This window comes from Hydra viridissima, unplaced genomic scaffold (genome assembly GCF_058129835.1).
Source record: "Hydra viridissima isolate aposymbiotic clone 2 unplaced genomic scaffold, HvirCarnegie_v1 scaffold_2, whole genome shotgun sequence".
Taxonomy (NCBI): Eukaryota; Metazoa; Cnidaria; class Hydrozoa; order Anthoathecata; family Hydridae; genus Hydra; species Hydra viridissima.
The window spans coordinates 2,820,268-2,848,117 of record NW_028324301.1 but is presented as its reverse complement, the minus strand read 5'-3'; the positions used below and the strand labels follow the sequence as shown (position 1 = coordinate 2,848,117).

Below are 27,850 nucleotides of genomic sequence, written 5' to 3'. Positions count from 1 at the left end.
AGTGTAAAAAAATAATTGTAACAAAGAATAAGTTTAAGATGTTTTAGTTTTTAAAAGTTTTTTCCCTCGCAATTTTTGAAAAAAAAATTGCAAGGAAAAAAATCATTTAGGGAAATTTGAAAATATAGGTATCATCAAAGTATTTGAAACACCTTTTATTAGCGATTTTGTTTGACAGAAAAGCATTAATTCATTTTTTTTTTGTTTTTAGAAATTTTTTGTACACTTATAGCTCACTGTGCAGTTCCTGGAAACTACGTTATAGAGGTATTTATAACTTGTTATTATGTTAATGAAATTAAATGTTTATAGAGAAATGCTCGTTTTATTTTTCTCTAATAGAAGCTGAATTGAACAATTTTAGCTGCTCGAAGATTATTTGAGGCATTGTAAATTCCAGATTCTCCGTTATAGCCTTTCTTCTAAATTAATTTTTTACAAAAATCTCACTTTAAAATATAAAACATCGCTAAAACCACTTTCCTCCCATGCTATGTTTTTCAAGAAACTGTTGGTATTCGAGGTATTTGCTCCAGGAGCCCCTTCTTTCTAATGACACGTGATCTACCTTGCGCTCCGGATGTCAGAGCCATTTATCATGATGACCACTTTCGTTGATGCACATCTTAATTATAACAAAAGTTTAAAGATAAGAAAAAAAAAAAGAAAAAACGAAGAAAACAATTAAGTTTAGAAGGAAGAGCTTTAAAAAGGTTTACAAACTTTTTGTAACCTTGAAGAAATTAATTAAAGCTATAAACTATAAATAAAAAAAAATTAGATCGATAACGTGCCATTAACTTTATCGTTTTTATCGTTTGATTTTAAAGTTAAAATCCTAAACTCAAGTTAACCATCTTGCGAATAGTCATCTCACTGACATCCATTTTACTAATCTAACGATCTAAGTTAAACATCTAACCAATCATTAGTAGCCAACTTAAACATCTAACCAATCATTAGTAGCCAACTTAAACATCTAACCAATCATTAGTAGCCAACTTAAACATCTAACCAATCATTACAGCCAGCTTATCAGTATTTATCTGACTAATTATCTCAGAAATAGTTTCGCAATCACCAATAACATTTTTACTTTTGCTTGTAACCGAAAGGAACTTTCCCGAACATCTAAATAGAACTTTGAAAATCAAAATCTAAATAGATTTTTAAAAACGAAGAAAACTATATAAGTTTGTCAGAAAAATCTAGTTTTCTGTTCAGAAAACTCTTTGAAATCGTCTGGCTCAAGTTTTTTTTTCAAGAATTTCTTTATATTTATGACAATTTTAAATACAGTAAAAATGTATAGGTTTAAAGCATTATCTATCATGATGATTTAAAAACTTAGACCTTCCGTACTCTGTCTGTAATATACACGTGCACTCATCTACAAATCCAGCGAAGTTACGCATTGAAGAAGGATTATCATCGACCAAAATTTCTTCAAGAGCGTTGATATAATTTATGGCAACTCTGAGTATCGTCAGCTTTGAAAGTTTTTGTTCTGGAGAGTAACTAGGTATGGATGTTCTTAATAAATTAAAAGCATTGCTTAAAGCATGTACTCGTGATCGCTCTCGTGCATTTGCGACAAGACGTCGTTGAATTTGTGAAATCGTTGCGTTTCGATAACGTTCATTAGATTCACTACTTTTTTTTGTGTTTTTAAAATGTTTAGAAATGTACTGATTTGGTTCGTTTTGTTGCTTAAATTTTCCAACAGCTCCATTAATTTCTTTAACAGCATCTTGTGTTTCTTTTGTGTTTTTGGTTTTCTTCTTTTTTGCCTCTAATTGAAAAAGAAGATTGTTAAGTTTACTGCGTTTTCGTTGATAATCATTTTCTTGTTTGGTTGTAAATCTTTTCTCGTGCATAAGAGCATTCACTGAAGAAGATAATTTATTCTCATCTACTAAATCATTTTCAACTACACATTCTTTTATACGGCGTCTATCTTTTCTTTTCTTTTGTTCTCTTCTAACGATCTCATTTGTAGTTTGAGTTTCTCCGATTTCAATTTTATAACAATATTTTATTTTTGCACCGGGCCCACTTTCATCACTTGGGTTAAATTCATTTCCCATGGTTCATAAAGACCCTCAACGTTATCTAAAATAAACACAGAAAATAAAAATAAAAATCAGGAGAAAGAAGTTAACCTTAAAGCAGCAAAAACAACCAATAACTTTTACTTATTATAATAAATTGTAATAAATTATGACTAAATTATTAATCGCATAAATACCAATTATAATACTGTGAGAAACATCATGAAGTTGTGACAAAATATTTTATGATGCTGCGCGAGAAGTAGAAACGTCAACAACGCTTTAAAGTTAATTTATCCGAACAAAGGACACATTCATCTAAACTTTACTTTTTTAAGAAATTTTTTTTCAAACCCAATGTCAGCGTATTACTTCTTCTCATACTGTCATGGCTAGAATAATTTACAATGCGAGGCACAAAGCTTTGAAATTATGTACAATTAAAGTACAGGAGGCCTGCTGTTTTTCATTCTCGCTGTGTTTAGTCTTTACTGTGTATGAAGCAATTGTTCAATTTAGCTAGAAGGAAGCAGATGTGTAAAGATTGTTAACACCTGTTTTCTAAAAAAAAATATTTTTGTGCCTCCACCTGAACGTTCTTAGTAGACTTTTGAATAAAGAAAAAAACAACGACGTCTCATAAAATGTTTTTGAACAGCTGTCATCTTTTAAAAAGTACACAAGGGAAGAGAATCTTTGCCATCCTAGCACTTTTCTTTCTTTTAAATTTCTTGCGTTTTAACAAAATAAATACGCAAATATTTCGTCAATTGTAACAATCTGAAAACATAATTTATTTTCTTGTGTTTCAGACGTTTTTTTATTGTTACTGTTGTTGTTGTTGTTGTTGTTGTTGTTTTTGTTGTTGTTGTTGGTGGTCGTCGCATTGGTCGTGGTTGTGGTGTTTCCATATTTGATGATATGAAAATCAAGACAATCAGTAAAACAAACTTGACTTTTATCAAAAAATTTTGTAAATGATATTTTAACAAACGTATACAAACTCGTTTACTCTTACCTTTTTAAATACTCATTCATCCAAACGACTTAAGCAAAGAAGAAAAATTTTAAATTTTCATATTAAAAAAAAACGTGCACAGGTGTTGAAAAAAAAAAAAAAAAAAAAAAAAAAAAAAAAAAAAAAACCAAACCGAGATCATTTTAGATACGAAAATAAACGATCCTTATGAAATTCGATACAACAGAAATGTCTATTTACTCAACAGATGTTCGCTGTTCAGTCAAATAGGCGGGTTAAAGTTGCGGGAGACATCTAAATAAAAATTGAGGAAAATCCAAATGATTTTATATAAGATATTGTATTGAAGCTAAAATAAACAATTCTTTTAACAAACAATATTTTAAATCAAATGGAAAATAAGCATTAAATGTCACTTGAGAAAAGAATTTATATATTTTTTCGGACAAGAAAGTGAAGCGCAAAACAAATATATAACTTTAGCATAATAGAAAATAAAATTTGATTCTAAATCACAAATCGACACTAAAACTTTTTATCGATGACTAGCAAATCTATACAATTCTCTTACCAAGTTTTAAATGTATTTGTGTGCTAGAAATTTATTTATAATTGACCAATTTAATTTTAAAAAATATAATAGATAAAAATATATAGTTAAAGGGAAAAAGTACCCTGTTTTTTTTTTATAAATTACACACTTTTGTTGTTGCTAGTTTTAACAACAACAACAAAAAAAAACAGGTACATACAGCCCATTTAACGAAGTGTTGTTTGAAAAACAGATTTTTTAAAATTTTGACGCTACCACCGTTTCGAGATACATGAGGCTGCATTTTTGAGACACATGAGGCTGCATTTTTGAGACACATGAGGCTGCTCTCTGATAATGAGATATAAACCTATCTTGTTAACAAGATAAAAAAACAGCAGAACTCTTTTATGCTGACTTTTTGTTATGAGAATTGTGCGATATTTACTTATTACATATTGAAGATTTTAAAAATATATTTCCCAAAAACTATTTAGATAAAAATAAAGTGAAGACCTTTTAATATAGTTATCAGAGACAGACACATCAATGGTCATCTGAAAAAGCGAGTTGATTTGTGCAACCTTTATATTTGTTAACTTCACTTTATTAAAAACTATTTTTAGGTATTTTGTATAATATTATATATATTATATTGTATTATATATATTATATTGTATTATATTTAGGTATTCTGCTTTTCTGGAAAAGGAATGAGCTGACAGCAAGGGAGATCCCAACAACAAAGGTTTGAAATTTGTAAAACATGTTTTACCAAAAAAATTAGATTCTCATTTTTCAAGCGACTTATGTTCACTGTAATGTTATCGTTCAAAGCATCGTTCAAAGTAATGCTCTAAGTTATGCTTAATTAATTAACGAAAATTAATTTAACGAAATAGACACGGCTTTACCAAAAAGAAAAAACTAAATTGAAGATTGTTAGTTTTATTTGAAAATCCATATTGAATTTCCATTAATATTTTAATGTTGTTGCACCTGAAGGTGAAAAAAATGAAACAGATGAGATAAATATGCTTTTTGTGTGTAAAAAGACATCTTTTTAGGTTTTTCTAATTTTTTTTATCTTAATGTCCTATCTACTTGTTATCGACAACAGACTTGTTGGAACTATTTTTAGTTATTCGATTTTTTTTTTACTTAAAAAATTTGTTTTGTTATCTTTCCGAATAAAAAAAACCACGAATTTTTGAAAACATCTCATAATGCCAGCTATAAAAGAAGTTATAGCTGCCATAGAAGTTATAGCTGCCATATTTAGTGTCATTATAATCTTCCTTTGAAAGATAGAACCTACCAGTAAGTAGTATCTACCAGTCAAATAGTAGGTATGAATCGGTAAACTCCATTAATTCGTTTGTCTAAATTCGATTACGTAGACATTAATTACAGGTCATTAACACTGGTGATATTTGACAAAAATTAAATGTCAAATGTATTGGGTTGTGGAATAATTCATGAGCGTTTTTTTCAAATTTAAAAATGCACGCAGAAATAAAATGCATTGGCAAAATGTTTTATGTTGTTTGAAAGAGAATGTTTTGCTCTACAAGATAGTGTGTTTTGATTTGTTAGTTTTTTTTATTTTTGTGCATTTTAAGATCATTAAAATGGAATGTCAAGTGGACAAAACTGAGCATTTTCGACACCATTTGCTTTTTGCATTTAATCGAGGTGTTAAGGCCGCCGAAGCTGCTCGTGAGATTTATGCTGTGTATGGAGAAGGAGCAATGGCTGAAAGTACCGCCCGCCGTTGGTTTTCGCGCTTCAAAAATGGGAATTTTGACCTCAAGGACGGATCACACACCGGTCGACTAATTGAGTTCGACGAAGAGCGATTGAATCAACTTCTTCACGAAAATCCACGTCAAACGACCAGAGAATTGGCGGAGCAGATGGATTGTGATCAAAAAACTGTGGTGAACCACCTTCACTTAATGGGTAAGGTTCAGAAACTCGGCGCTTGGGTGCCACACACTTTGAGCGAAAACAACAAAAATCAACGTTCCACAATCGCCGCCGGTTTGCTCACTCGTCATCGCTCAACACATAGTCACAAACAGCGTTTTCTTTACCGCATTGTCACTGGCGATGAAAAATGGTGCCTTTACGTCAATATGAAGCAGCGAAAAGAATGGCTCAGCCCCAAAAAACAAGCGACTCCGCGAGCAAAAAAAGACCTTCATCCTCGAAAGATCATGTTGTGTGTATGGTGGGATTGGGAAGGCATAATTCATTACGAACTGCTTGAGCGCAACCAAACAGTCAATGCGGAGCTCTACGTTCAACAACTGCACCGACTCAACGAAGCAATTCAGCAAAAAAGACCAAATAGACAAAATGGCGTTCTTCTGCAACACGACAACGCCTGTCCTCACATCGCCAATATGACCAAAGCCGCGATTCAAGAACTCGAATGGGAAGTGCTGCCTCATCCTTCATACTCTCCAGACTTGGCGCCGTCAGATTTTCATCTGTTTCGATCGCTTTCGAACGCTTTGCGCGGTGTATCGTTCAATAATGACGTGGAATTGAGGGCTTGGTTGGACGAATTCTTTGAGCCAAGACCGAGAGATTTCTATCGCCGAGGCATCGAAAAACTTATTGAACGATGGGAGGAAGTCGTAAACAACAACGGAGAGTATATTATTGATTAAATCGTTGTAGTTTTTTTGTTTAAAATAAATTTGAAAAAAACGTTCATGAATTATTCCTCAACCCAATATAAAGATTGTCCTGAATGAAAATGAACTAAGGGGTTTTTAAAATATTTCGTGAACCACTTAATCGTATTTGATAATTTTTTTTTATTGTTTTAAAGAAAATTTATCTCCCTTTCAAATAATATACAGATAGTCAAAAAGTTGATTGTAAATGAAGAAATGTGTTCGCAAGAAGAAGTAAGAAAATTCATTTTTGACTAGCGGCTTAAAACTCGTAATATGTTCCAATTAACTCGCTTACAAAAAATTAACTCGCTAGCAAAAAAGTATCTGGTTTGAAAAAAAACTCTTAGTCATATCATCAAATCTTGGAGTGAAGGTTACGGATTGTGAATATGATAAGATCAATGGGTCAATAAGATCAATGGATAGAGAAACTGAAAAAAAAGTTCGTCAGGTTTAAAACTTGAACTAAAAGTCCGTTCGGGGTATCGAAAAAAAACTGATGTTCCCAAATTGAAAAGTCAAAAAGAGATATGGTTAAGAAATTCCCTAGAAGATCCCAACAGCAATTCAGGGAAGGGTAAAAACGCGATCAAAAACTGCTACGAGAAAAGCTTCGAGGTAATCAAAAGTACATTGTAATTGATGAAGAAACCTGCAAACTGTTTGATGCTCCAAGGCCAGAAATTTCATGCTATTTCGAAAGGAACGATACTTTATGTTTTGCTTATTGCAATTAAAACCAAAAAATTAAGCGAGAAAGTTGTCGTGCGGTTTTAAAACCAAACCATTTTTTAAGAACGGAAGCATGAAGTTTACCTGAAATCTTTAAAAAAGCGAGTTATGCCTTTGATCCGAAAGCAGCCCATTATCTTGCATGATTTTGCATCTTACTATAGCTTAAGATGTGCAATCGAATGGTATCAACAAAATGGCGTCGGTTTTGTCCCAAAAATAATAAATCCAGCAAACGTGCCACAACTTCGCCAAGTTGAAAAATTTTGGGTAAACATGATAGTGAGCTGGGTAAGCTGATAGCGGCAGACATTAATCTATTCTGCCGAATTTTGGGTATGGTATCAAGTAGTTTTCCGAAAACTGTCGTCCATAAGCCCATGTGAGGCGTCCGCACTAAATAATTTTTTAAAGAGCTTTACTGTATTTTGAGGTAAGCTTGCTTTAAAACAATTTTAAAAAATTATCCAAATTGATTTATTTCTCGAAATATTTCAAAAATCCAACGGGTCATATCATTTCGGACAGCCTTTAAAAAAGAAAATATTAAAACATTAAAAACTATCAAATGTAACATAATACAAACCAATCAAAATGTAACATAATACAAACCAATCAAAATGTAACATAATACAAACCAATCAAAATAATCCATCACACCGTGCTTTTTTTATTCTATATAGATAGTTAACATGAAAAAATTTTTTTTAAAAAATATGGCTATAAAAAAAAGCTTTTTTTGTTTCAAAGTATTTATCCCCTTGTCATGTCTACACTTATTTTACATCACAATTAACAAACCTTAGAAGTCTCTCTTTTAATGTTTTTCAATCAATTCTTTGGCTCGTGAAAATTATTAAACACTAAATAATACAAAAAATGATACAAACAATAAATGGTCTTACAGAGTCATGCTGAACTCAGCTGATTCTGCACCATTACATACACGTTATAAAAAAGATGACACAACAGAAGTATGGTGTTTTATCATGAAGATATTCCCATCCCTGAAAAAGATCTTTGTAATATTTTAGTTGTCTTTATTAAACCTCATATCTCAACCCAACCTTTATCTGAGCATTGTCTTCCATTCCTTACATTGGGGTAAAATTTTAAAAAATAATAAAAAACAAAACAGACAGTACTCAGTGCGTATTGTAATAAAATTATGTTATTGAAATTGTAGCCAGTTTTTTTCAACTTAACAATTTGTAATACTCGTGATAAAGTAACTCAAAACATTTAAATTATAAAAAATTGTTTTCAAATTCTGCCAAAGATGTTTAACATCATCAATTGAAAAACAGATAGCCTACTTCAGAACATCTTACTGATATTAGATGCCAACATATGTCTGCTTTTAATTTATTCTTTAACTATACTTTTTAGTTTCAGTGGTAGCAACTTCTCAGAATAAATCAAGATCTAAAGGAATTTCGAAACTTTATCGTTATGCGCCTCTCTAAACTTTACAGGGCACTAACGACATTTACACTGTTTGCCATTTTTACTGTAAGCATTCACTTCTGAGACTATAAATCCACTTCAATATTCAGGTTTAAACAAATACTCCAAATCTTTACCAGAAATCTTTAATCTCTGTAATAATATGTGCTACCCAGGCATAGGGCAGAAAAGGAGCATATTTTTTTGAATAATTCATCCAGCATTGCTCTGATATAGGCTAAAAACCAGAGAACTGTTCAACCTTTTGATATAATTTTTTAACAAGATATCAATTATGAGATTGGTCATTGATATACATATTAGTAAAAAAAATCCAGTTTTACTTAAATTCCATTTTCATCCTTGTTTTTTAAATTTAACAGAAATAAAAATTAAAGTTTTATTCTTTATTTCTTTCCTTACCATTTGAGCAATTAAACTGTGACTTCCTAAAATACTTAATAACGAATGTAAAACAAAATTTGAAAATAAAAAAATATTTTATCACAACCATAAATAGTTTAAGATAGTTTAAACTATTTGTAACCAAATATATATATATATATATATATATATATATATATATATATATATATATATATATATATATATATATATATATATATATATTATCAAATACTCATTCTTATATATACTATACATCGAAAAAAAAAAAAAAACTGTATTCACTTTTCCATTTCATCCTATTTTGAAGCTCTACAAAAGATACTCTGCGTTTTGTTTTACAATGTACAGAAAATATATACACGGTTCTGGTGTTCCCACACTAGCATCGGCCCGATATCGGCGCGACGTCCGAATTTAATCGGCTACAGATGTAATTTTGATGTATTTTTGACGGGCGGTTGCTCATCGGCAGGACGTAAACAAAAACATAAAAATAACATTGGCAATTTACCTTATTATGATGAATAAGCTGATGAATAGCCGATCAGGAACTGCCCGGAAAAAATACATTTAAGTTATTTATGACATGTATAAAATATATTCTAGAGTAAGGTATACCAATAAAGGTGTATTTGATATAGGCTCAATCAAATAAGAAAACAACAACAATATTATTAATTAATACAATAGATAATTATAACAATATAATGCATTCAATATAGGTTGTTTGTTGTATAAAGTATTGTATGTTTATAGGATTATTATTTACTTACAGTTTTGTCATTTATATTACTTTTTAAAACTGTAGGCATGACAAAAAAGAGGTTTATAATATAAACTTTACGTAAAAATAAATAAAAAAAACTATATTATATTATTTAAGCGATCAATTATTTCAATGTTTTTAGGCAAAAATTCATTCGTTTATGATTTAGAAAATCTTTTTTTAGAAGAAAATTGAAAAAGTTATAACCCTATTAAGGATTGCTGATAACTTTCGACATTGACGTATAAGTGATGGACGTGCAACGTTATTGTTTTTTTTTGCGAACCATGCTCGTTGCGCATTGTTACAAAACTTTGATTTTAAACAATAGAAATTTAATTCTCTTAAAGTCTTTCGTTTTCGTCGAAAATTTTTGGTCTCGTCTAACCAGTTACATCAACTTCCTTTTGGTTATTAAAAATAACAGCAATAGAACCAAGTTTTAAGCTTAATTTTAAATTCTTAATATTTTAAGAAGTAACGCTGATGATGATATAGAAACTGAGATCATTTACTTAACTACTTTAGGACATGAATAACTGGAAATATAATAAATAATACAACTTTTTAAAAGGTTTTGCTCTATCAAATGAATTTTTAAAAATGGCTACATGTCGGAAAAAATACTAAAAAAATACACAAAATTAAGGTTGGTGAATGAAGGACCAAGGAATTGAATGAAACTAGATCTTGAAAAAAAATTTTATTTAAGTTTTTTTATATTCGCTATACTTTTTTTAGTTATTTTAAAATTATCCTTTTAGGTGTATTTTATCATTGACAGACTTTATCTTGAACGGTCTTGTTAAACAAATGCAATAAAAGTTTAAACGTGATCAGAGTTTCTGTTTTAAATCTGTCGGCAGCCATTTTGATAGGTCTTTTGTTGACAGTGGAAAGTTTAGAGTTTGTCGGAAAATCGCATGGCTCGTTGATTTCTGCGAGCTCTCTGATGTTAAACACTGAGTTGCGCATCCATCTATTATACGTTCATGGTTTCGAGTAATTGTAACTATCTATGATAGTTTATTCCAGGCTTTGAGAAGTGTGTAAAAAGTCTACATGATATAATGCTTTTTGCATGATTGCTTCTATAAAACTATAAAGTTCCCTAAGAATAATTGTTAAAATAATTGTGTCATTTTGTATTACTTTCATTAATAATCAGTTTACAAAAAAAAGAAAAGAGAGCCTTGAAAAATCAAAATAATTTCATAATACCTTATTATGTCATTCCTAAAATACCTCATTATGTCATTAACACCTTGAAAACCAATTTTGACCGTGAAGAATAAACTTAGTCGTAAATTTTGTCTGTTCGTCAAAATTAATTCTCGATTCGGTGCAAATCAAGGAGGTTTAATACACAGGAGACGGCACGGTATATTCGTTTATATAAAACGCGCTGAAGCCAGTTTTGAAAATCAGCCGCCATCTTGGTTGACCCAAAACATTTTTATATTTTGCGCAGAACTATGGAGAAAAAACAGATGGAACACAATCAAAGAATTGCAACAAGTCAATAAATAATTCGCCAGTTATACTTTCGAGGTTATATTATGTTACAATGAATTGTTTGCTAACTGATTATCTGGTTCAGCTTATTCCAAAATATATGGAATACTGAAACAGACATTCAGATAGCTGTATGTCAACACAAAATTAGCAGACACCATGTTTTACACAGTATGAACGTTTCTTGTGGAAATAAAAACAAGCGTTTGTGAATTGATATACTGACTGCAAAATTTCATGGCACCTTACATTTGACAAGTATAATGAATCATTGCTGTTGTGTTCTAGATTGATTCTGAACAACTTTTCACACAAAATGCAAATGTCATGATCATCTTTTGAGGAAATATTAATAATGCACCTTTTGTTTTTAAGTTAATGCATATTGTTCTTGTTTGCTACTTGTATTTAGCGCTGAAATACATGTTTCACAGTGTAACGAACTCCCCAGAATTTCCCCTAAATACAGCAAATCCTGCAATACAACCCACAATACTTTGTGAACATGTAGACAAACAACTAGCATCAGGAACTAAAAAATAATCATGATCAGTAACAGAGTTTTCTAGTAGTTCAATAATCCTATTTCTGCTAGTAGAGTTATTCAAAACACTAACAGAAGTAACATCAATGTTTTCAATGTTTTGGTATTTACTAGAGCAGTCAGAATAGGTACAATTTGCAATGGCAAACAGTTTCCACAAAGAATATCTTGAATATCATTATGCACCAGCAATTTTTTATATGTTCCAAAAAACTGTTTTGCTGAAGGGTATTTATTACAACCCAATAAACCTCTTATTTTTCCAAGAAAAAATTACTGTACCTATGAAAAGTAATGCCACCAGCACAATCTCCTGAAGTACACCCATAGGCAGAACAAGATACCAGTGCTTGGTTTGCAAGTACTTTTCAGCATACCAGTACCTGGTATGCTGAAAAGTATTTGCAAACCAGGAAATTGAAGTTTAACACAAAAAAAATTTTGTGTTAATTTTTAAATTTGTAAGCTATTTCCTTTTGAATAACTTAGGGTAGTAAAAGACATGCATTTAAAAACACTGTCAATTCTGGAAGGGGGATTTCAGAAAAATCACTTAATAGTTTTTTATTGAAATAAATATATTATATGTGAGTTTTTTTTTTTTTGCAATAAATATACTACATATGATTTTTTATTTATAACTTTGTCATTATTATAGATCAGTAGTAAAAATTTGTCATTTGTTTGATACCTTTATTGCTGTGTTTATAACCTCACCAATATCAAAATATGAATTTATAAACTTTCATTTTATACTTTGCAGAAAACTTTGGAAAACTTTCTCTCTGTATCAACCATTTACATAACATTAAAATGTAATGCCACCAGTACAATCTCTTGAAGTATACCCATAGGCAGAACAAGATGGCATGTCAATTTAAATTTGTTTATCAATATTTATCAATATTTATCATTTTATTATTATTCAGTATAAATCATGTAAAGCTTAATAAAAAGTTATAATTTAATTATATTTATATATATACACTTAAGTTATAGCTTATTATCTTATATACATGTAAATACAAACTTGTTTCAACTCACAAACATATGGTTTTCTTTTCACAAGAATCTTTCGTGTATCTGAAATACAGTCTCTGTTGGTAGCATGTTGAAATACAGCTATCTGAATGTCTTTTTCAGTATTCCGAATGTTATTGAAACGAACTGAAGAAGACTATCAGTTAGCAAATAATTCTTTACATGATAGCATAAGTTACCAAGCATAAACTGACCAATTCTTATTATTCAATCATTTGATTGCAATCATTTCAATGTTTTAATTTGGTTTAACAAAGTTTTAAATAAAGTCCTAAGTTCCGCGAAATTCTTTTGGGTTAACCAAGATGGCGGCCAAATTTCAAAACTGGCTTCAAAAAAGTCACGTTATGCCGTCTCCTGTGTATTAAACCTCCTTGGTGCAAATAAACGTCAGAAACCACATTATGGTCGATGATACTAAAGCAGACGCTTACCTTCCTATGTGCGGACCTTATAAATATATATGGTCCTTACGCCAAGTAACGTCCCCGCAAAATACATCACTAAATAAAAACTATAAGCAGGCTAGCTAATTAGAAATTGATATCTGAAACTTTTGGAAAGCTTAATTGCGGATAAAGTTCCTTAAAATAATCATTATGTCCCACTAGTTGGATTTCTATTTACTTTGATATTTTAAATTGCTTTTAAATTCTCTTATTTTAAGTCAAAGCGTGTCAAGTGTTTAAAACTGTTGGCCTTAAACAACTTAAAGAGTTAGTGGAATAAAACTTAGAAATTTATTTTTTATTTGTAATAATGAAAACTGCAAGTTATTCATTAACCAACTCATTTTTAAAAGAGATTTTTGTTTAGAAAATGCAAAAACAAGAAAAAATTTTAGCTTCTGCAAAAGCTCTTATTGATTTTATTAATTGTTCTCCATCTCCTTATCATGTAATCCAGAAATGCAAAGACAAACTTCTCTCTGCTGGTTTTACAGAGATTGCTGAAAAAGATAAATGGAATATTAATAAAGGAGGGAAATTTTTTGTAACACGCAATCATTCATCAGTCATTGCATTTGCAGTTGGAAAGCAGTATAGCAGTGGTAATGGTTTTACTATGATTGGAGCACATACAGATAGCCCATGTTTTGTTGTTAAACCGAATTCAAAGAAAGAAAAAAGTGGATATTTATCAGTAGGGGTACAGTGTTATGGAGGAGGGATATGGAGTACTTGGTTTGATCGAGATCTTTCTTTAGCTGGAAGAGTTTTGGTTAAAGACTTAAGAAAATCAGCCATCAACCATCAACTTGTGCACATAAAGAAACCTATTATGCGCATTCCTCACCTGTGCATTCATTTACAGAGAGAAATGAATGATAATTTTAGTATCAACAAGGAAGATCATACAGTACCAATTATTGCTACAAAGGCTTTTGATGGCCAGTTAAATATGTCTACTGTAGAAGGAAATAAGCATCATTCTGTTTTAACCAATTTACTTTGTAATGAATTGCAATGTCAGCAAGAAGATCTTCTTGATTTTGATCTATGTCTTACTGATACTCAACCAGCCACAGTTGGAGGTGCTTATGATGAATTTATTTTTGCCCCTCGTTTAGACAACTTATTTAACTGCTATTGCTCTTTGCAAGCTCTAATAGGTTCTTTAGAGGATGAATTAGAAGAAGAAACAAACATACGGATGATTGCTTTGTATGACAATGAAGAAGTTGGTTCTGAAAGTGCTCAGGGTGCTAGCTCAATGCTTACAGAAAATGTAATGCGGCGTATTTGTATTGATCTCAATAGTTCCTTTGAGCAGTCTATTGCAAATTCTTTTTTAATCAGTGCTGATCAAGCTCATGCAGTTCACCCAAACTATGCTGAAAAACACGAGAAGAACCACTGTCCAGCTCTGCATGGAGGACCAGTCATAAAGTTTAATGCTAGCCAGCGATATGCCACCACTGCTGTAACTGCAAGTTTATTACGAATTATTGCAAGTAATTGTAATATACCACTGCAGGATGTTGTTGTACGAAATGATTCAACATGCGGTTCAACTATTGGTCCTATTATATCTGCTAGACTTGGAATTCGAACATTAGATATTGGTGGTCCACAACTTGCGATGCATTCTATTAGGGAAACTTGCTGTACATCAAGTGTAGAGCAATGTCTTGTCTTGTTCAAAGAGTTCTTTCAAAAGTTTCCAGAAGTTGATAGAAATTTTAATGCTTGAAACACTTTTTTTAAAATTATTTTTTGTTATTTTGTGTTACTGTTTATTGAAGGATTATAATTTGGAAATTATTGTGCAACTTGGATTGTTCACTTTGTTTATTGAGTTAAAACATTCTTACAGTATGATATGTTCACTTCATTTTGTAGATAGGTGTTTATTACTTATATTCTTAGTTTAAGAAATTTCATTGTCTAGTATGTATATTTACATATTTCTGTGTTTATTTTAAAAATCTGTTAGTTTTTATTAGCTTAAAAAAAGTTTATGAAACATAAGTATAATATAATGTGTAATTATATATTAATGTAATGTAAAATAGCATAAACTGCCTGGGATAGAGTCACTTAGTGGTATGCAGTTTTAAGTACAGTAAATTGGTTTAAGAGCATTTAAGAGGTTTAAGAGCAAATTGGTATTTGAACATAAAAGTAAGATATCTGTGTTTATGAATCTAATAAAATATGCTATGATATGTCATGTATAACTGTTCTTTAATTACATGTTGACATTTACAACAGACTATTTTAACTGTAAAAGTATATCCAGAAAGAAATGGACTCACAGATTGCTCAGCGTACATTTGAATTGCAAAACAGCATAGAATCTGTCAACAATATTGATGAAATTTATAAGTATAGTTATCAGCAGCAGCAGGAAATACTTCTTAAAAAACCTTGGACCAAGGAGTAAGTTTATTTATAAGTTTATTATACATTTAACATATACATATATATACACATATATACACATTTATACACACATATATACACATATATACACACATATACACAGACACACACACAGACACATACAGACACACACACGCGCAAGCACACACAAACACACACACACATATATATATATTTAATGTGTATATGTTTATTTTCTAGCCCTCACTACTTTAAGTATATCAAAGTTTCAGCGCTAGCTCTTCTGAAAATGGTGAGTACTCTAATGGCTTTTATATACATCTAAAATAAATAGCAAAATCTAAAATTCCATTTTATTCAGGTCATGCATGCTCGCTCTGGTGGAAATATTGAAATAATGGGGTTAATGCTTGGTAAAGTTGATGGTAATACAATGATAGTTATGGATTCGTTTGCACTTCCTGTAGAAGGCACAGAAACAAGAGTGAATGCACAAGCAGCAGCTTATGAGTACATGACACAATATATAGAATCTTCAAAAATGGTAGCTTTTTTATTAGTATTTTTTCAATTTGTTTTATAAAACAAGTTAATGTAATCTTATTTAAAAAAAAGTTGAATGATAAAATATTTTTAAATGTTAAGCAAAAATGCAAGCCAATATTGCAAGCACTTTGTAAGCTCAAAAACTTTTACAGGTAGGTCGTCTTGAAAATGCAATAGGGTGGTATCATTCACACCCAGGATATGGTTGTTGGTTATCAGGAATCGATGTATCAACACAAATGGTTAATCAGCAATTTCAAGAACCTTTTGTTGCAATAGTTGTAAGTGAAAAAAATGGTTTAAAGAAATTTTAAAATGTTTATTTTGAAGAAATAAAGTTAATTAAATTATTTTCAAATTTTTATTATTTTCAAATTATTTTCACATTGAAACTAAGTTAGATTTAATTAATTCTAGATAGATCCAACAAGAACCATTTCAGCTGGTAAAGTTAACATTGGAGCTTTTCGCACCTACCCAAAAGTATCTAATATTGAAAAACTTATTTTTTTATCTTTTTTTTTTATGCTTTTCATAAAAATCAGACTTCAAGTCTGTATTATCTTTAATCGTTCTTGTTAAATTTTGTGGTCTGAGGATTAAAAGACTACATTTGTTTATTTTATGTAAATTTGATTTTATTTATTTTGCTAAATACTCTCTTAAAAACAACTAAATTAATGTAAAATTTTTTTGTGCTCAGAAAGTTTAAAAGTTTTAATATTTAGAAATTAAGACCATTTTTTAGATTTGAGTTTATTTACTCTATTTGTAATTAATAATTGTAACTTGTTTATAATAATAATAAACAACTTTTTAGAAATAAATTATAGAAATTTTTTTGAGAGATGGATGGTCACTCATGGACTGTTTCATTGCCAAGGTCTTAATTTTGTCACAATTCAAGGAAACTCAAGACCCACTCTAGAGAATCAACTTTAGCATAAGGATTATTTTCGATTCTCAATGCTTGAATATTTCTTATTTCTTATTTGTTTCTTTTTGCCACTCTAAAGAACTATTTTAATTTTTTAAAAGTTTCTTGTTTCCAGTTTTTAGTTTTCACTTAAAGAAAAAAACGTGGAACATTTGCTTTATGCAAAACAAATATTTTTTGCATATCAAAGCAGACAACAATAGCTTTTGTTCTCTTTGTGCTTCCTGTTTACTCTTCACATGGGATGCATTTTTAATCTCTTCCTGTTCGTCCACATTCATTTTGAAAGGGTCGCATTTTATACATCTTTACTTTTTTTAGAAACAATTTTTAACTATTTTATAAACATTTTTCTGAAAGTGCTTTCTCTGCTCTTTCAATATTTCAAATGGCATTTGAAGTATTTCAAACTCCTATCTATGTATTGCTTATTGGTACATTTGTGATTTACTAACTTTGGTTTAGATGTGTTATAGATTGATTTTTTTTAGCAGGGTGTTTATTTGATTGCTTCACCTTATTATGAAATGTTGCTGTACCAGTGGTTTTTTGATGTGTATGTTTATACAATTCTCTTGGCATCTTCTCTTGAATATTCAATATGTTGAGGTATAAAACTTGTATACTCTTATTTTCCAGTTGTTGTTGTTGTTGTTTTTTTTTTGAAGAAAAAAAATCATTCTTTTTTAATTTGCTTCCATATTGCATTCATTTGTCTTGTGGTTTACCTTTCTCTTTTATACTTAGTTCTTTTATTGGTGACTACTAGGCCATCTTTGTGAGAGTTATTAAGTTCTGCAAAAAAATCCATTTTTCACAGATAAATCAACAGGTTTTTGCAGATAAATGCAGACATTCAGTTGTAAATATAATTCCACACTGAAGTTGAATTGTGTGTTGCTGAGTTTTGATTTCTTGTATACAGTTATTATGGTCACCTTGATTTTCTATTAGAGTTGTTTTTTTGTTTGTTTTGTCCTCACAATTCTCACTGCACCAAGAGTTTTTTTTTAATACAAAATAATAAAGTTAGAAGTTTTTTTGATCTCATTCCTGGAATGTATAAAAGTTGAGTATTGTGTGATGATGTTGTTTTTTTTTACTATTATTAATTTTCTAATGATGAAACGAAGAATGTGATTGGGTGATGCACCTTCATGTACAACCATGAAGAAGTTGAATTTCAATGTAGCAGCTTTTAATGTGGTTGTGTAAGTTTAGAAGATGACCTGCTCAATAAACACCCAAAAACTCCAATAGAAGAAGAAATCATCAATAAACTGCACAATATTTTCTTGCGTGACAAATTAAAGGTGTCCAAAATCATTAAGGTTGTAGTTTCCTCATGCTAACTGAAGAGCTTGGAGCTTCATTTACTGGCAATTGATCAGAGATATTTTCAAATATGGACTTTCCTAGCTGAATAGATCAATTTAAATTGTGTAATGCTGAAATATCCAGCAATTTATGGGTTTGATTCACTATAACACTTCAGAGTCAAAGCAACAATCAAAGCAATTGAAGTGATTCTCTACTAATGATATGCAAAATCTGTTTTATTGACTGTAATAAAAACTATGGATTAAAAAATTAGGGATGTTAAAGGGCTAACTACTTTCTACAGGGTAAATATATATATATATATATATATATATATATATATATATATATATATATATATATATATATATATATATATATATATATATATATATATATATATATATATATATATATATATATATATATATATATATATATGTATATATATATATAAATATATATATATATATATATATATATATATATATATATATATATATATATATATACACACACACACACTTTTTTTATCAAAAGCAGAAAAATTTTTAAAGCCTTTTCATCACATTATATATTATAAAATTTATATTTATTGATTATATTTATTGATAGTCTTATAGTACTACTAAAGAAGAACTGAGAGTTACTTAACCTGCTGTAAAGCCACTGCAAGAAAATTGATAGGACATAAAGTCATGATTAATTAATTTTGGTTGCAAAAAATGACTTTTAATCCTCAGCTAACAATTTTTATAATTACTTTTTCTACTGCAAAAAGATATTTTTAACCGGGATATTCAATTAATTTTGTTAAGGGTTTCAAGCCTCCAGATGAAGGTCCCTCTGAGTATCAAACAATACCACTGAGTAAGATAGAAGATTTTGGAGTGTACTGTAAGGAGTAAGTATTGAATTGTGTTTAGGTTACACAATCAGCCAACTAATTATCAAGATTTGTATGAGTTCATTTAATATTGTTTGACTGAATTTTTACAGGATTTTTGTAAAATTTGATGGTTAATATGCTTAAAATGCAGTAAAATGAGTAACTTTTATTTAGTTACTACTCCCTAGAGATGTCATACTTCAAAAGTTCCCTAGATCAAAAGCTGTTAGATTCTTTGTGGAATAAATACTGGGTCAATACGCTCTCTTCTTCATCTTTGCTCACTGTATGATTTTTTTTTTTAGTATTTGAATTTAATTGCTGTGATTTTAATACAGAATTATGAGCTCTGATTATTTACCTAACTTTTATATGTTAGAATGCTGATTATGTAACCAATCAAATTATGGATTTATCTGAAAAATTAGAACAGTCAATGAACCAAGTGAGAGTTTATTTTCTTTTTAGCTTTTCTTTATAACTTTCTTTATGACATTCTTTATTTTTATCATTTGATTTTTTTTTTTAAATAAAAATTCATATTGTTTTTCAAAGGAAATTTTTTTTAATGGTAGATTTCTCGAACGCACTTCAGTGTTTCATTAGATTCCAAAAAAGAAGAAGGAAAACTTCAAAAAGCAAACAAAGATTGGTAAAATCTTTTTAAAAGTTTCTATTGTTATCAGTTTAAAAAGCAGCAAATATCAGAAAGCACGTAATCATCTTGAAAATTTATATATTTAACTAAATTACTTATAGTTCACTTAATTACTTATAGTTCACCCTTTTTTCCTTAAAATTAAATTTGTGAAATACCATTTAGTTAATATTTAAGTTACGTTTTAACTTTTTTGTTTTAGCTGCAAGCTGAACATTGAAGCAGTTCATGGCTTGATGAGTTTAGTGCTGAAAAATACACTTTTCAATACTGTTGGTAGCAGGACTTAATGTGCTATGGAATAAACTTCTAAATATTTATTGCAGTTTTGATTATATTTTTTGAAACTATTTCTATTTTATGGGAGCTTGAGAGATTCTTATGTTTCCTCTTTCTTTTTTTTTTTTTTTTTTGACGTCATTAAGCTTTAAGAATTTTTTAGTAAAAATTTCAGTGTCCTAATTTATTCGCTGTAATTTTAAATTGTTTTGATAGTTTTGAAAGTTCAAGTAGAATAATAAAAATTGCAGTTGTTGTGCTTAAGTTGCTTTTTTTATCAATGGAAGTAAAAAGGCCATGAAATTTTTTCTCTGCTTCATTACAGATACCTCAATGATATAATAATAAATATAAAAAATGGAGGACTGCTACAGGGTGTTTGTTGGTGGGTTGTTTCCTACTGTTAAAGAAGAAGATCTAAGGTCTGTTTTATAGAATTAAAATCTAAGCTAACTTAATATATGGAGTATATGACTTTATTAGCACTATTATTATTTGAGTGTATTGTATGTCCTTTACATAACTTTCAGCATTAATATATTCACTATCTTTGCAAATGGTTTTAGAGATAGGTTTGGAAGTTTTGGAGAAGTAAAAGATGTTGCATTAATTCAGAGGAAAACTGATGGTAATGACAATAAATTGTTTTAACAGAAAGCAAATCAATCTTTTATTTTAATATCTTTTTGAACTCAATCTTTTTACATGTAATATAGTTATGTATATTACCCTCTAAATCAAGATTCTTAGGAAATTTTTCTTAAGAAGATGCTTATGATTTTGCTTTTTGTTTTGTTTTGTTTTTAGCTGTTTGATACTCAGAGTTTTTGAATTTTTTTATGAATTTTTTTTGAAAAGGTTTTGTGTCAAAAACCTTTGGATATGTTACTCTAAAGACAACATTGCAAAAACTAAATAAATGTAAGTCTTTTTGTTTTTTTTTTGTGTGAGTTTTATGAGTAAACAGTCATAGCATTACATTCTCATAATCCTAATTTTCTTATGGGTTTTCTAATTCTTATATTTTTAAGGAACATTTTAAATCCATTTAAAATGGTTTTAAGCCCAAACTTACATTACTTTACATGGTATATGACAATAATAGTATAGCAGATTGGGGTACAGCTGTTTGGGTTGGGGGTTATGTGAGTCTGATTGGTAATTTTTTTTGTTTTTTGAATACTTATTTTTGATATAAAAGCACTTATGTCAATAACTTTTTCTCTGTTAAAAACTATAGTTTAAAGTATGACTAGTATCTTATAAAAATAGCTGTTTATTCAAAGTAGGCAATAACATTAAAGCATTTATGTTTTTTGGCTAATCTTAAACAACATTAAACCTATATAAAATGGATGAAAATAAAGCTTTTTTAGAAAATAATTTATTTCAAATCGGACAATAATTGTATTCAGTGCATAAAACATGTCTGCTTTACTAAAAATTAAAAACTGTCTATTGGGGTAAAGTGCATCTAGCTACTTGTAAGTAAAAATTTCAGTGGGGAAATGTGAATCACTAACCAAAATAAAGTTCTCTTTTCAAGTTTTTATTATTTAAAAGTAAATTACAGTTTCTCATATCTTTTATCCTTTTTAAAGAAAGCAACATTAAATTTTAAGTAATCAAAATATGTGCTATTTTAAGTGAAGTACTTATAAATGAACAGGTAAAGTATAAAAAAAAAGTAATGCTACTCTTAAATACATACATGCATGGATATATGTATGCATGTATGTATGTGTATTTATGTATACATGCAAAAATATCAGTATGTAAAGATTTTTTTGATTTATGTTTTGTTATAAAGAGCCATTTGTTCCGATGTTGAATAACAATTTAGAAATTACAAGTTGTTTTTTCAATATAAACTTTGGTTTATATAGGTTTTAGAGAATTTCATAATTTATTCTATCTATAACTATTTAAAGACTTAATGGCAAAATGTTTAATTCACTAGATCTTAAGGATGTGTTAAAATATATTATGTTATATTTAAGAAATTTAAACTGTAATAATATTTTGTTTTCTTCAGTGTGCTTTACCATTATTTTTTGTATTTTGGGTTATGTGAGTTATGTTGGTAAAATTATGACAATTTCTTGCAACAGGTTTTGCCTTGTTTGGAGGTACTAAATGGAATGGTCATGATTTGAAAGTGCAATTAGCAAAAGAAGACTTCATGGCCAGGTTTAATATCTCACTTCTAGCATTTTAATAACTTGAAATTTAAATCTTTAACTTTTTTGTACTAAACATAAAACATTTTTTAAAGGTTGGAAAAAGAATGGAGAGAACCTGAAAAACCAAAGAAATTGAACAAGAGAAAAATTGTACAACCTACAAAGACATATGATGAAATTCTCAAAAGCTCAGCTAAAATGAAAAAAGCTTTACCAGGCACTTTAATAGAAGGAGAGAAAAATTGGGTGATAGGAAAGTATGGGCGTCCTTTACCTGTAGTTTATATTAAAAATTTAACTAGCAAGAAACTTCTCAAGGTGGATCCTTCAAAATATTGTCATTGCCTTAGAAAAATTAACCTTGATGTTGATGAAAGAAGTATTGAACAATTATTATGGTCACTTGATGATGAAAAGATAAATGATACTCAAAAAAAGAAAAAGAAAAATAAACAAGAAGTATTACAAAATGGATCTCCAAAGAAACAAAAAGAATTATTTATTGCTGACGCAGTTGAAGCTCCTATAAAAAATCCAAGTATACAAGAAAAAGAAGCAATTGATCTTAAAACTCCCGCAAAAAAAATGAATGTAGATGACTCAAATGAATGTACACAACTCATGAAAAAAACTAAAGGAAAAAAACTCATTCCAGCAGAAAAAAATAATGACAATCAAACAAAAAACTTTATTCCTGAAAATTACTTTGTTGGAAAGGAAAAGGATCAAGTTGATTTTCTTCATCTGACCACAGGAAATGACACCAAAATAAACAAAATTACAGAATTGAAAACAGATATTTCTAAAACAATTCATTCTAAAGCTAATGATGCTAAAACACCATCATTATCATCAATAGAGTCCTGTGAAAAAATGTTTGAACAGTGTCAGCTGAGTCATAGTATAGTATCTCAACTAGTAAGAAATAATTTCAATAGTCAAATTAATGTAGAACCTAATAACACACCTACTTCTATATCAAATGATGATACAGATTCTGATGAGGATGGTGATGAGGATGTGTGTTTTGGTGTGAATCCATTTGATTTCAATTTTGATTCATTGTTTGCGATTAACAAAGGTTGCTCTAAAATGTCTTCTAATTTTCCTACACATCCCCAATCAACTGAAATAAACAAAGCACAAAGTATTGATAATAGATCAAAAAGATCCAGTGATGTCAATAAAAATGATAAAAAAAAATTGACTAAAAATGAAAAACATGCCTTTTCAGACCAGCAAAGATTGTTAGCTCTTGAAAGAAAAAATAAATCTGTGGGTAAGTGTAAAGACTTGATAAAGCAGGCCCTGGAAAATGTAGACAGTAATTTATCAACACACATTAAATTTGAAGATGAAGAAGATCAAGAAGATTTTAAAAATTTAGAAAAAAAAGATGTTGATCAACAGAACAAGAAATTTGTAGGTGAACTATCAGTCGTTAAATAGTAATTTAAAAAAAATTTTAATGGTATACTGTAATTCAATTATTTCAACTTTACAATTTTACTTATTATATATGCTAGAACTTATTTGGTTCGGATGAAGAAAGTTCAGATGAAAATGACCTATTCAGACTCAAGCCTCAATTCCAAGGTGAAGAAGGAGAAAAGGTACAAATTTAAATGTTTCATTTAAGCTGTTAAAAATAACAATAACAATTAAATGGTTGAAAGAATTTTACGAAAATTGAAAAGTAAAAAAAAAAATTTCTTTTAGTTATTTAAATTGCATCAGAAGTTTTCAACTGACCAGCGATTTAAACTGGATGAAAGATTTACAGAGGAAAAATATGATCACATTGCCAAAGATGAACATATCTTATCTGATACACAAAGATCTGATGCATTAGAAAATGATCTTAAAAAAGAAAAGGAAAAAAATTTATCAGTTCTTGAATCAGTTCTTGGTATTTCTTTAGAAAGTGATAGAAAAAAGAAAACCCTAAAGTAATTTTATTAAAATTTACAAAATTTTATTATAGTTTTTATCTTTTCATTTAAAGTTTACACAATTTTATTAAAAGTCACAAATTTTAGTAAAATTAATTTCAGTTTTCTTGTTGCTTTTTTTTTTTTTAAAAAAAATTTTTTTCTAATAGCAACTTCAGACTTGATCGATATGATCCATCCAACAAGGACAAATCTAAGTATGAATATCAAATATCAACTGATGAGGTAAAAAGTCTTTCTTCTGAGGATGAGGAACAAAACAATCCAAATATTTTATCCCCAAGCACTCAACCTCCTCTCGTTTCGAAGGAAACTTTTTACAAAGTTGATGAATCGTTAAAAGATTTGTTTCAGGGAAAATCAAAGGTTATGGTTGATAATTTATACACACACACATACACACACATACACACGCATACACACGCATACAGGCATACATGCACGCATGCATTTATATATATATATATGTATATATATATATACTTATATATATATTTAAGTATATATATGCATTTATTTAAGTACATATACAAAAAAGGTACATTAAGTTGATGTTGAGTTTTTTTATTTTTATTCTCAAGAAAAATTGTTTTCTAAAAAAAAAATCCTTCATCAGGGTGTCAGCCTAAAAATGTTATGGAACACAATAATAAAATAAATCAATAAAAAAACTGCTATTAATCAAAATTGGTTCAACGGCAGTATTCAAATCAAAATTAGCATTTAAAATATCTACAATGTACTTTTTGCAAGCTATTCATCTCTTTTACAGCGGTGGAAAAAATAATAAATACACTATCTAAACATTTAGAAAAATGCTTTTTATTCACAGCAATTGATGTTAACTGATATTAATTTTTATGTTTTTCTAAACTTTATTGTTGAAAACTATATTTTTAGAAAAATTATGAATTGTTTTTCAATTTTTCTATTTATTATTTTTCTCCACCACTGTATATCGAATTTGAAAGATTTTTGTGTTAATACCAATGTTTTCAGTAAAATCTTTCTAACTGTATTTAAAAAACCCAGTTGATGGTAAGTTTACATTAACTTAACATTGGATTGGCTCTTACAATCTTCATTAAAGATGGTTACTTATGACGTTTTGAAAAAATGAATTAACTATCTTAATGCGCCTTTTTTTTTTTGTTTTTGCTTTGTTTTGAAAGCACTGTAAATACATTTAAAAAAAAAAAAATTAGAACATCACTAAATTTCTTTAAATGAAATATAAAGAAGTTTAAAAAGTTATCAATTTATTTTTAGTATAAAAAACTTTTCTTTTTCCTGTCAGGATTCTGTAACATTTACTTTCCTCGGTCTTTCTGCAGACAATAATAATGAAATAAAAAATGGTAACATCGACGGTTCAGGTTTTGCATCGGAAAAAAAGCAATTAAGTTGGAAGAAAGCTCTCGACGCAGAGAAAAATTTAGATGACTCGAAAGACACTCATTTAGTTCAACATACCGATCTTGTTTATGAAAAGGAACGTTTCTTTTTTGTCACAGATGATGATAGATTCAAATTAGGTGACGCGTTGTTTTTGATAATCAAAGCATATGTTCTATATATTAGATAAGTGGTAAGTATTGAGACTAATAAGATAAATATTAAATGGAAAAAAAAAAAATTGCTTGAATTTTGCAGGAGAAACCTTTGTTCGCTCATCAACAGAAGAAGAAATCAACCAGCAATGGATTGGTATCCGAAGTAAGCTGCACGAGGTCAGTGTTACATTAAAAATTCGTCGAAAAATCTTTTTTTTTTTTTTTTTTCACCTGTATTCAACACTATAAATGAACAATTATTTTTAGGCTTACAAAAAGAATCACAAAGATGCACTTCGAAGAAAATTTAAACATCGAAAAAAATTTTAGATTCGTAAAGAAATTTTACTTTTTATCTCCGCTCTTTTTTTTTTTTTTGTCAAATTTTTATTATCAACCACTGCGTAAAATAGGTAAATATTAAGTTTTATTGTTAACGCTGCATCTCAGATTTTCTGATTCATTTAGCTGTTACTGTCAACAAGTTAATGATCGATCTTAGATCGATCATTAATTTGTTGGCTTAATACATTTTAATAAGAGAACCAATACTTGATCAGTTATTGCAAGTGACAATTATTTAGAAATAATTTGACAAAATGATTGGAAACAATAAAAGCTGATAGGAAACCGATAGGTCTTTAAAAACCGATACTATATTTGTCTCGTTGCGTAATGAAATTTGTTTAAAGGATATTGTTTATCAAGTTCCTGTCAGGCGACTAACCAATAACCAAAGCTCTTAATAATTTTCATAGAACAAATGTATACAAGAAAGATTTCCAAAAAAAAACCCGGACCACTGAGGTAAAACTAATATACTTAAGTAGTAAGTGGGTTTTATCACACGAAACAACGAATCACCACCTTTCACGACATTTACAGTGTCGCTTTTTAATTGTTTAGTGTTTTTTCAAACGATTGGTCATTTTTCAGTTTCAGGATTCTTCAATATGACTACAGTTTACTTAAGTTTAGAGCTAACTTTTGAATTTTTAAACACAACTGTTTTAGTTCTCCAACAGTTTTTTAAACAAATGTGCTATCCGAAAAAATCTGACTTAGATAAATACACTATCTGCTAAAGTTCGAACTTATAAATAACTTGTTAAAATTAGGTTACTATTTAAAACTTTGCAAATGAACAACAAGGAGTTTGAATTAGTTTGAGACTTGATAAAATCACTTCCCTAATTGAGGAACGTAATCTTGATAATACTGAATTAAGGAGCGCAACTGCAAAATCAACTTAGACCGTTTGGTCTAGGGTATATCTGCCCACTCTACTGCAACAACCAACGATGACTCAACAAATTCTTCATTTTTGTCACCAAAATCCTTAATCCTGGAAATTTTCGTAAATAAATTTTTTTCAGAGTTCAATCAACTCTACCTCAATAATTCAGCTTTTTTTTTCTTTTTATCAATCGGTAACGAGTAAGATAAATCTTATTGGTTTTCGAATAGTTAACAACGAATAACATTGAATAATAGTTAATAGCAAATCTGCTTGGGTTTCGAATAATTAATCAAACTTGAGTTTATATATCTTTAGATATATAAAACGGAACCGAACCAAAGTCGATTATAACATTTGAAACACTTCTAAATAATAATTTTCACCCTTTAAATATCTTCTCTTTTTTTTCTTATACCTTTTGGTTATGCAACTTTAATCAAAGATTGTTTCGAATTTGGATAACTTTCTTCTGCAAAAAATATTTTGTTAAATTATATAACTTTTTGTTAGATTATATAACTAAGGATAAAAGAAAAACTTTTTATTTTTAAATTCTATTGTCGCATTTTATTTTTAAACATTCAACGGACATTTTCCTTCTTGTTGAGCTGATCTTTTTGAGAAACTGAATTTGCTATTTGCTCTTAGATTATTATTAATAAGAATAACAATAAAATTATTATTTTTATTGATTTACTGGTTCTTCTTCTTCCTTATCACTACAATCTTCTAGTTATTCTAAT

General features: G+C 29.0%; 3 protein-coding genes and 1 pseudogene across 5 annotated transcripts; 3 read left to right on the top strand and 1 right to left on the bottom strand.

Moving 5' to 3' along the window:
- Positions 1–401: 401 nt before the first annotated feature.
- On the bottom strand, positions 402–3,196 carry LOC145190144 (uncharacterized). 2 transcript variants are annotated; one of them, XM_080066928.2, is made up of 2 exons: positions 3,070–3,196; positions 402–2,112 (listed from the first exon to the last, which is right to left on the bottom strand). In XM_080066928.2, the coding sequence occupies exon 2, from the start codon at positions 2,085–2,087 to the stop codon at positions 1,323–1,325; it is 765 nt and encodes a 254-aa protein (XP_079923054.2). In that variant the 5' UTR covers positions 2,088–2,112; positions 3,070–3,196; the 3' UTR covers positions 402–1,322. The 2 variants fall into 2 exon arrangements, with proteins under 2 accessions (XP_079923054.2, XP_089935191.1); XM_090079065.1 differs by lacking the exon at positions 3,070–3,196 and adding an exon at positions 2,249–2,559.
- Positions 3,197–13,484: 10,288 nt separating this feature from the next.
- Positions 13,485–15,097, top strand: LOC145185630 (aspartyl aminopeptidase pseudogene; annotated as a pseudogene). Its single transcript, XR_016449881.1, has one exon. The product of XR_016449881.1 is annotated as an aspartyl aminopeptidase pseudogene (transcript).
- A 77-nt stretch (positions 15,098–15,174) lies between these two features.
- Positions 15,175–20,218, top strand: LOC145181857 (COP9 signalosome complex subunit 5-like). Its single transcript, XM_090079063.1, has 10 exons — positions 15,175–15,586; positions 15,791–15,842; positions 15,912–16,094; positions 16,249–16,377; positions 16,514–16,579; positions 19,172–19,257; positions 19,417–19,528; positions 19,622–19,687; positions 19,818–19,894; positions 20,103–20,218. The coding sequence occupies exons 1-10, from the start codon at positions 15,453–15,455 to the stop codon at positions 20,188–20,190; spliced, it is 993 nt and encodes a 330-aa protein (XP_089935189.1). The 5' UTR covers positions 15,175–15,452; the 3' UTR covers positions 20,191–20,218.
- Positions 20,219–20,465: 247 nt separating this feature from the next.
- LOC149891553 (uncharacterized) lies at positions 20,466–26,222 on the top strand. The gene is made up of 11 exons (XM_090079062.1): positions 20,466–20,601; positions 20,746–20,807; positions 21,038–21,100; positions 22,291–22,369; positions 22,455–23,784; positions 23,889–23,975; positions 24,082–24,311; positions 24,464–24,680; positions 25,612–25,849; positions 25,968–26,044; positions 26,135–26,222. Exons 1-11 carry the CDS (start codon positions 20,537–20,539, stop codon positions 26,195–26,197), a joined length of 2,511 nt encoding a protein of 836 aa, XP_089935188.1. The 5' UTR covers positions 20,466–20,536; the 3' UTR covers positions 26,198–26,222.
- Positions 26,223–27,850: the final 1,628 nt, after the last annotated feature.

Coding starts and splice junctions, on each gene's coding strand:
- LOC145190144 (XM_080066928.2), bottom strand. CDS start 2,087: ATGGGAAATGAATTTAACCCAAGTGATGAAAGTGGGCCCGGTGCAAAA.
- LOC149891553 (XM_090079062.1), top strand. CDS start 20,537: ATGGAGGACTGCTACAGGGTGTTTGTTGGTGGGTTGTTTCCTACTGTT. Junction 20,602..20,745: donor GTTAAAGAAGAAGATCTAAG/GTCTGTTTTATA, acceptor AAATGGTTTTAG/AGATAGGTTTGGAAGTTTTG. Junction 21,101..22,290: donor ATTGCAAAAACTAAATAAAT/GTAAGTCTTTTT, acceptor TTCTTGCAACAG/GTTTTGCCTTGTTTGGAGGT.
- LOC145181857 (XM_090079063.1), top strand. CDS start 15,453: ATGGACTCACAGATTGCTCAGCGTACATTTGAATTGCAAAACAGCATA. Junction 16,580..19,171: donor CTTTTCGCACCTACCCAAAA/GTATCTAATATT, acceptor AATTTTGTTAAG/GGTTTCAAGCCTCCAGATGA. Junction 19,895..20,102: donor CAAAAAGCAAACAAAGATTG/GTAAAATCTTTT, acceptor TTTTTGTTTTAG/CTGCAAGCTGAACATTGAAG.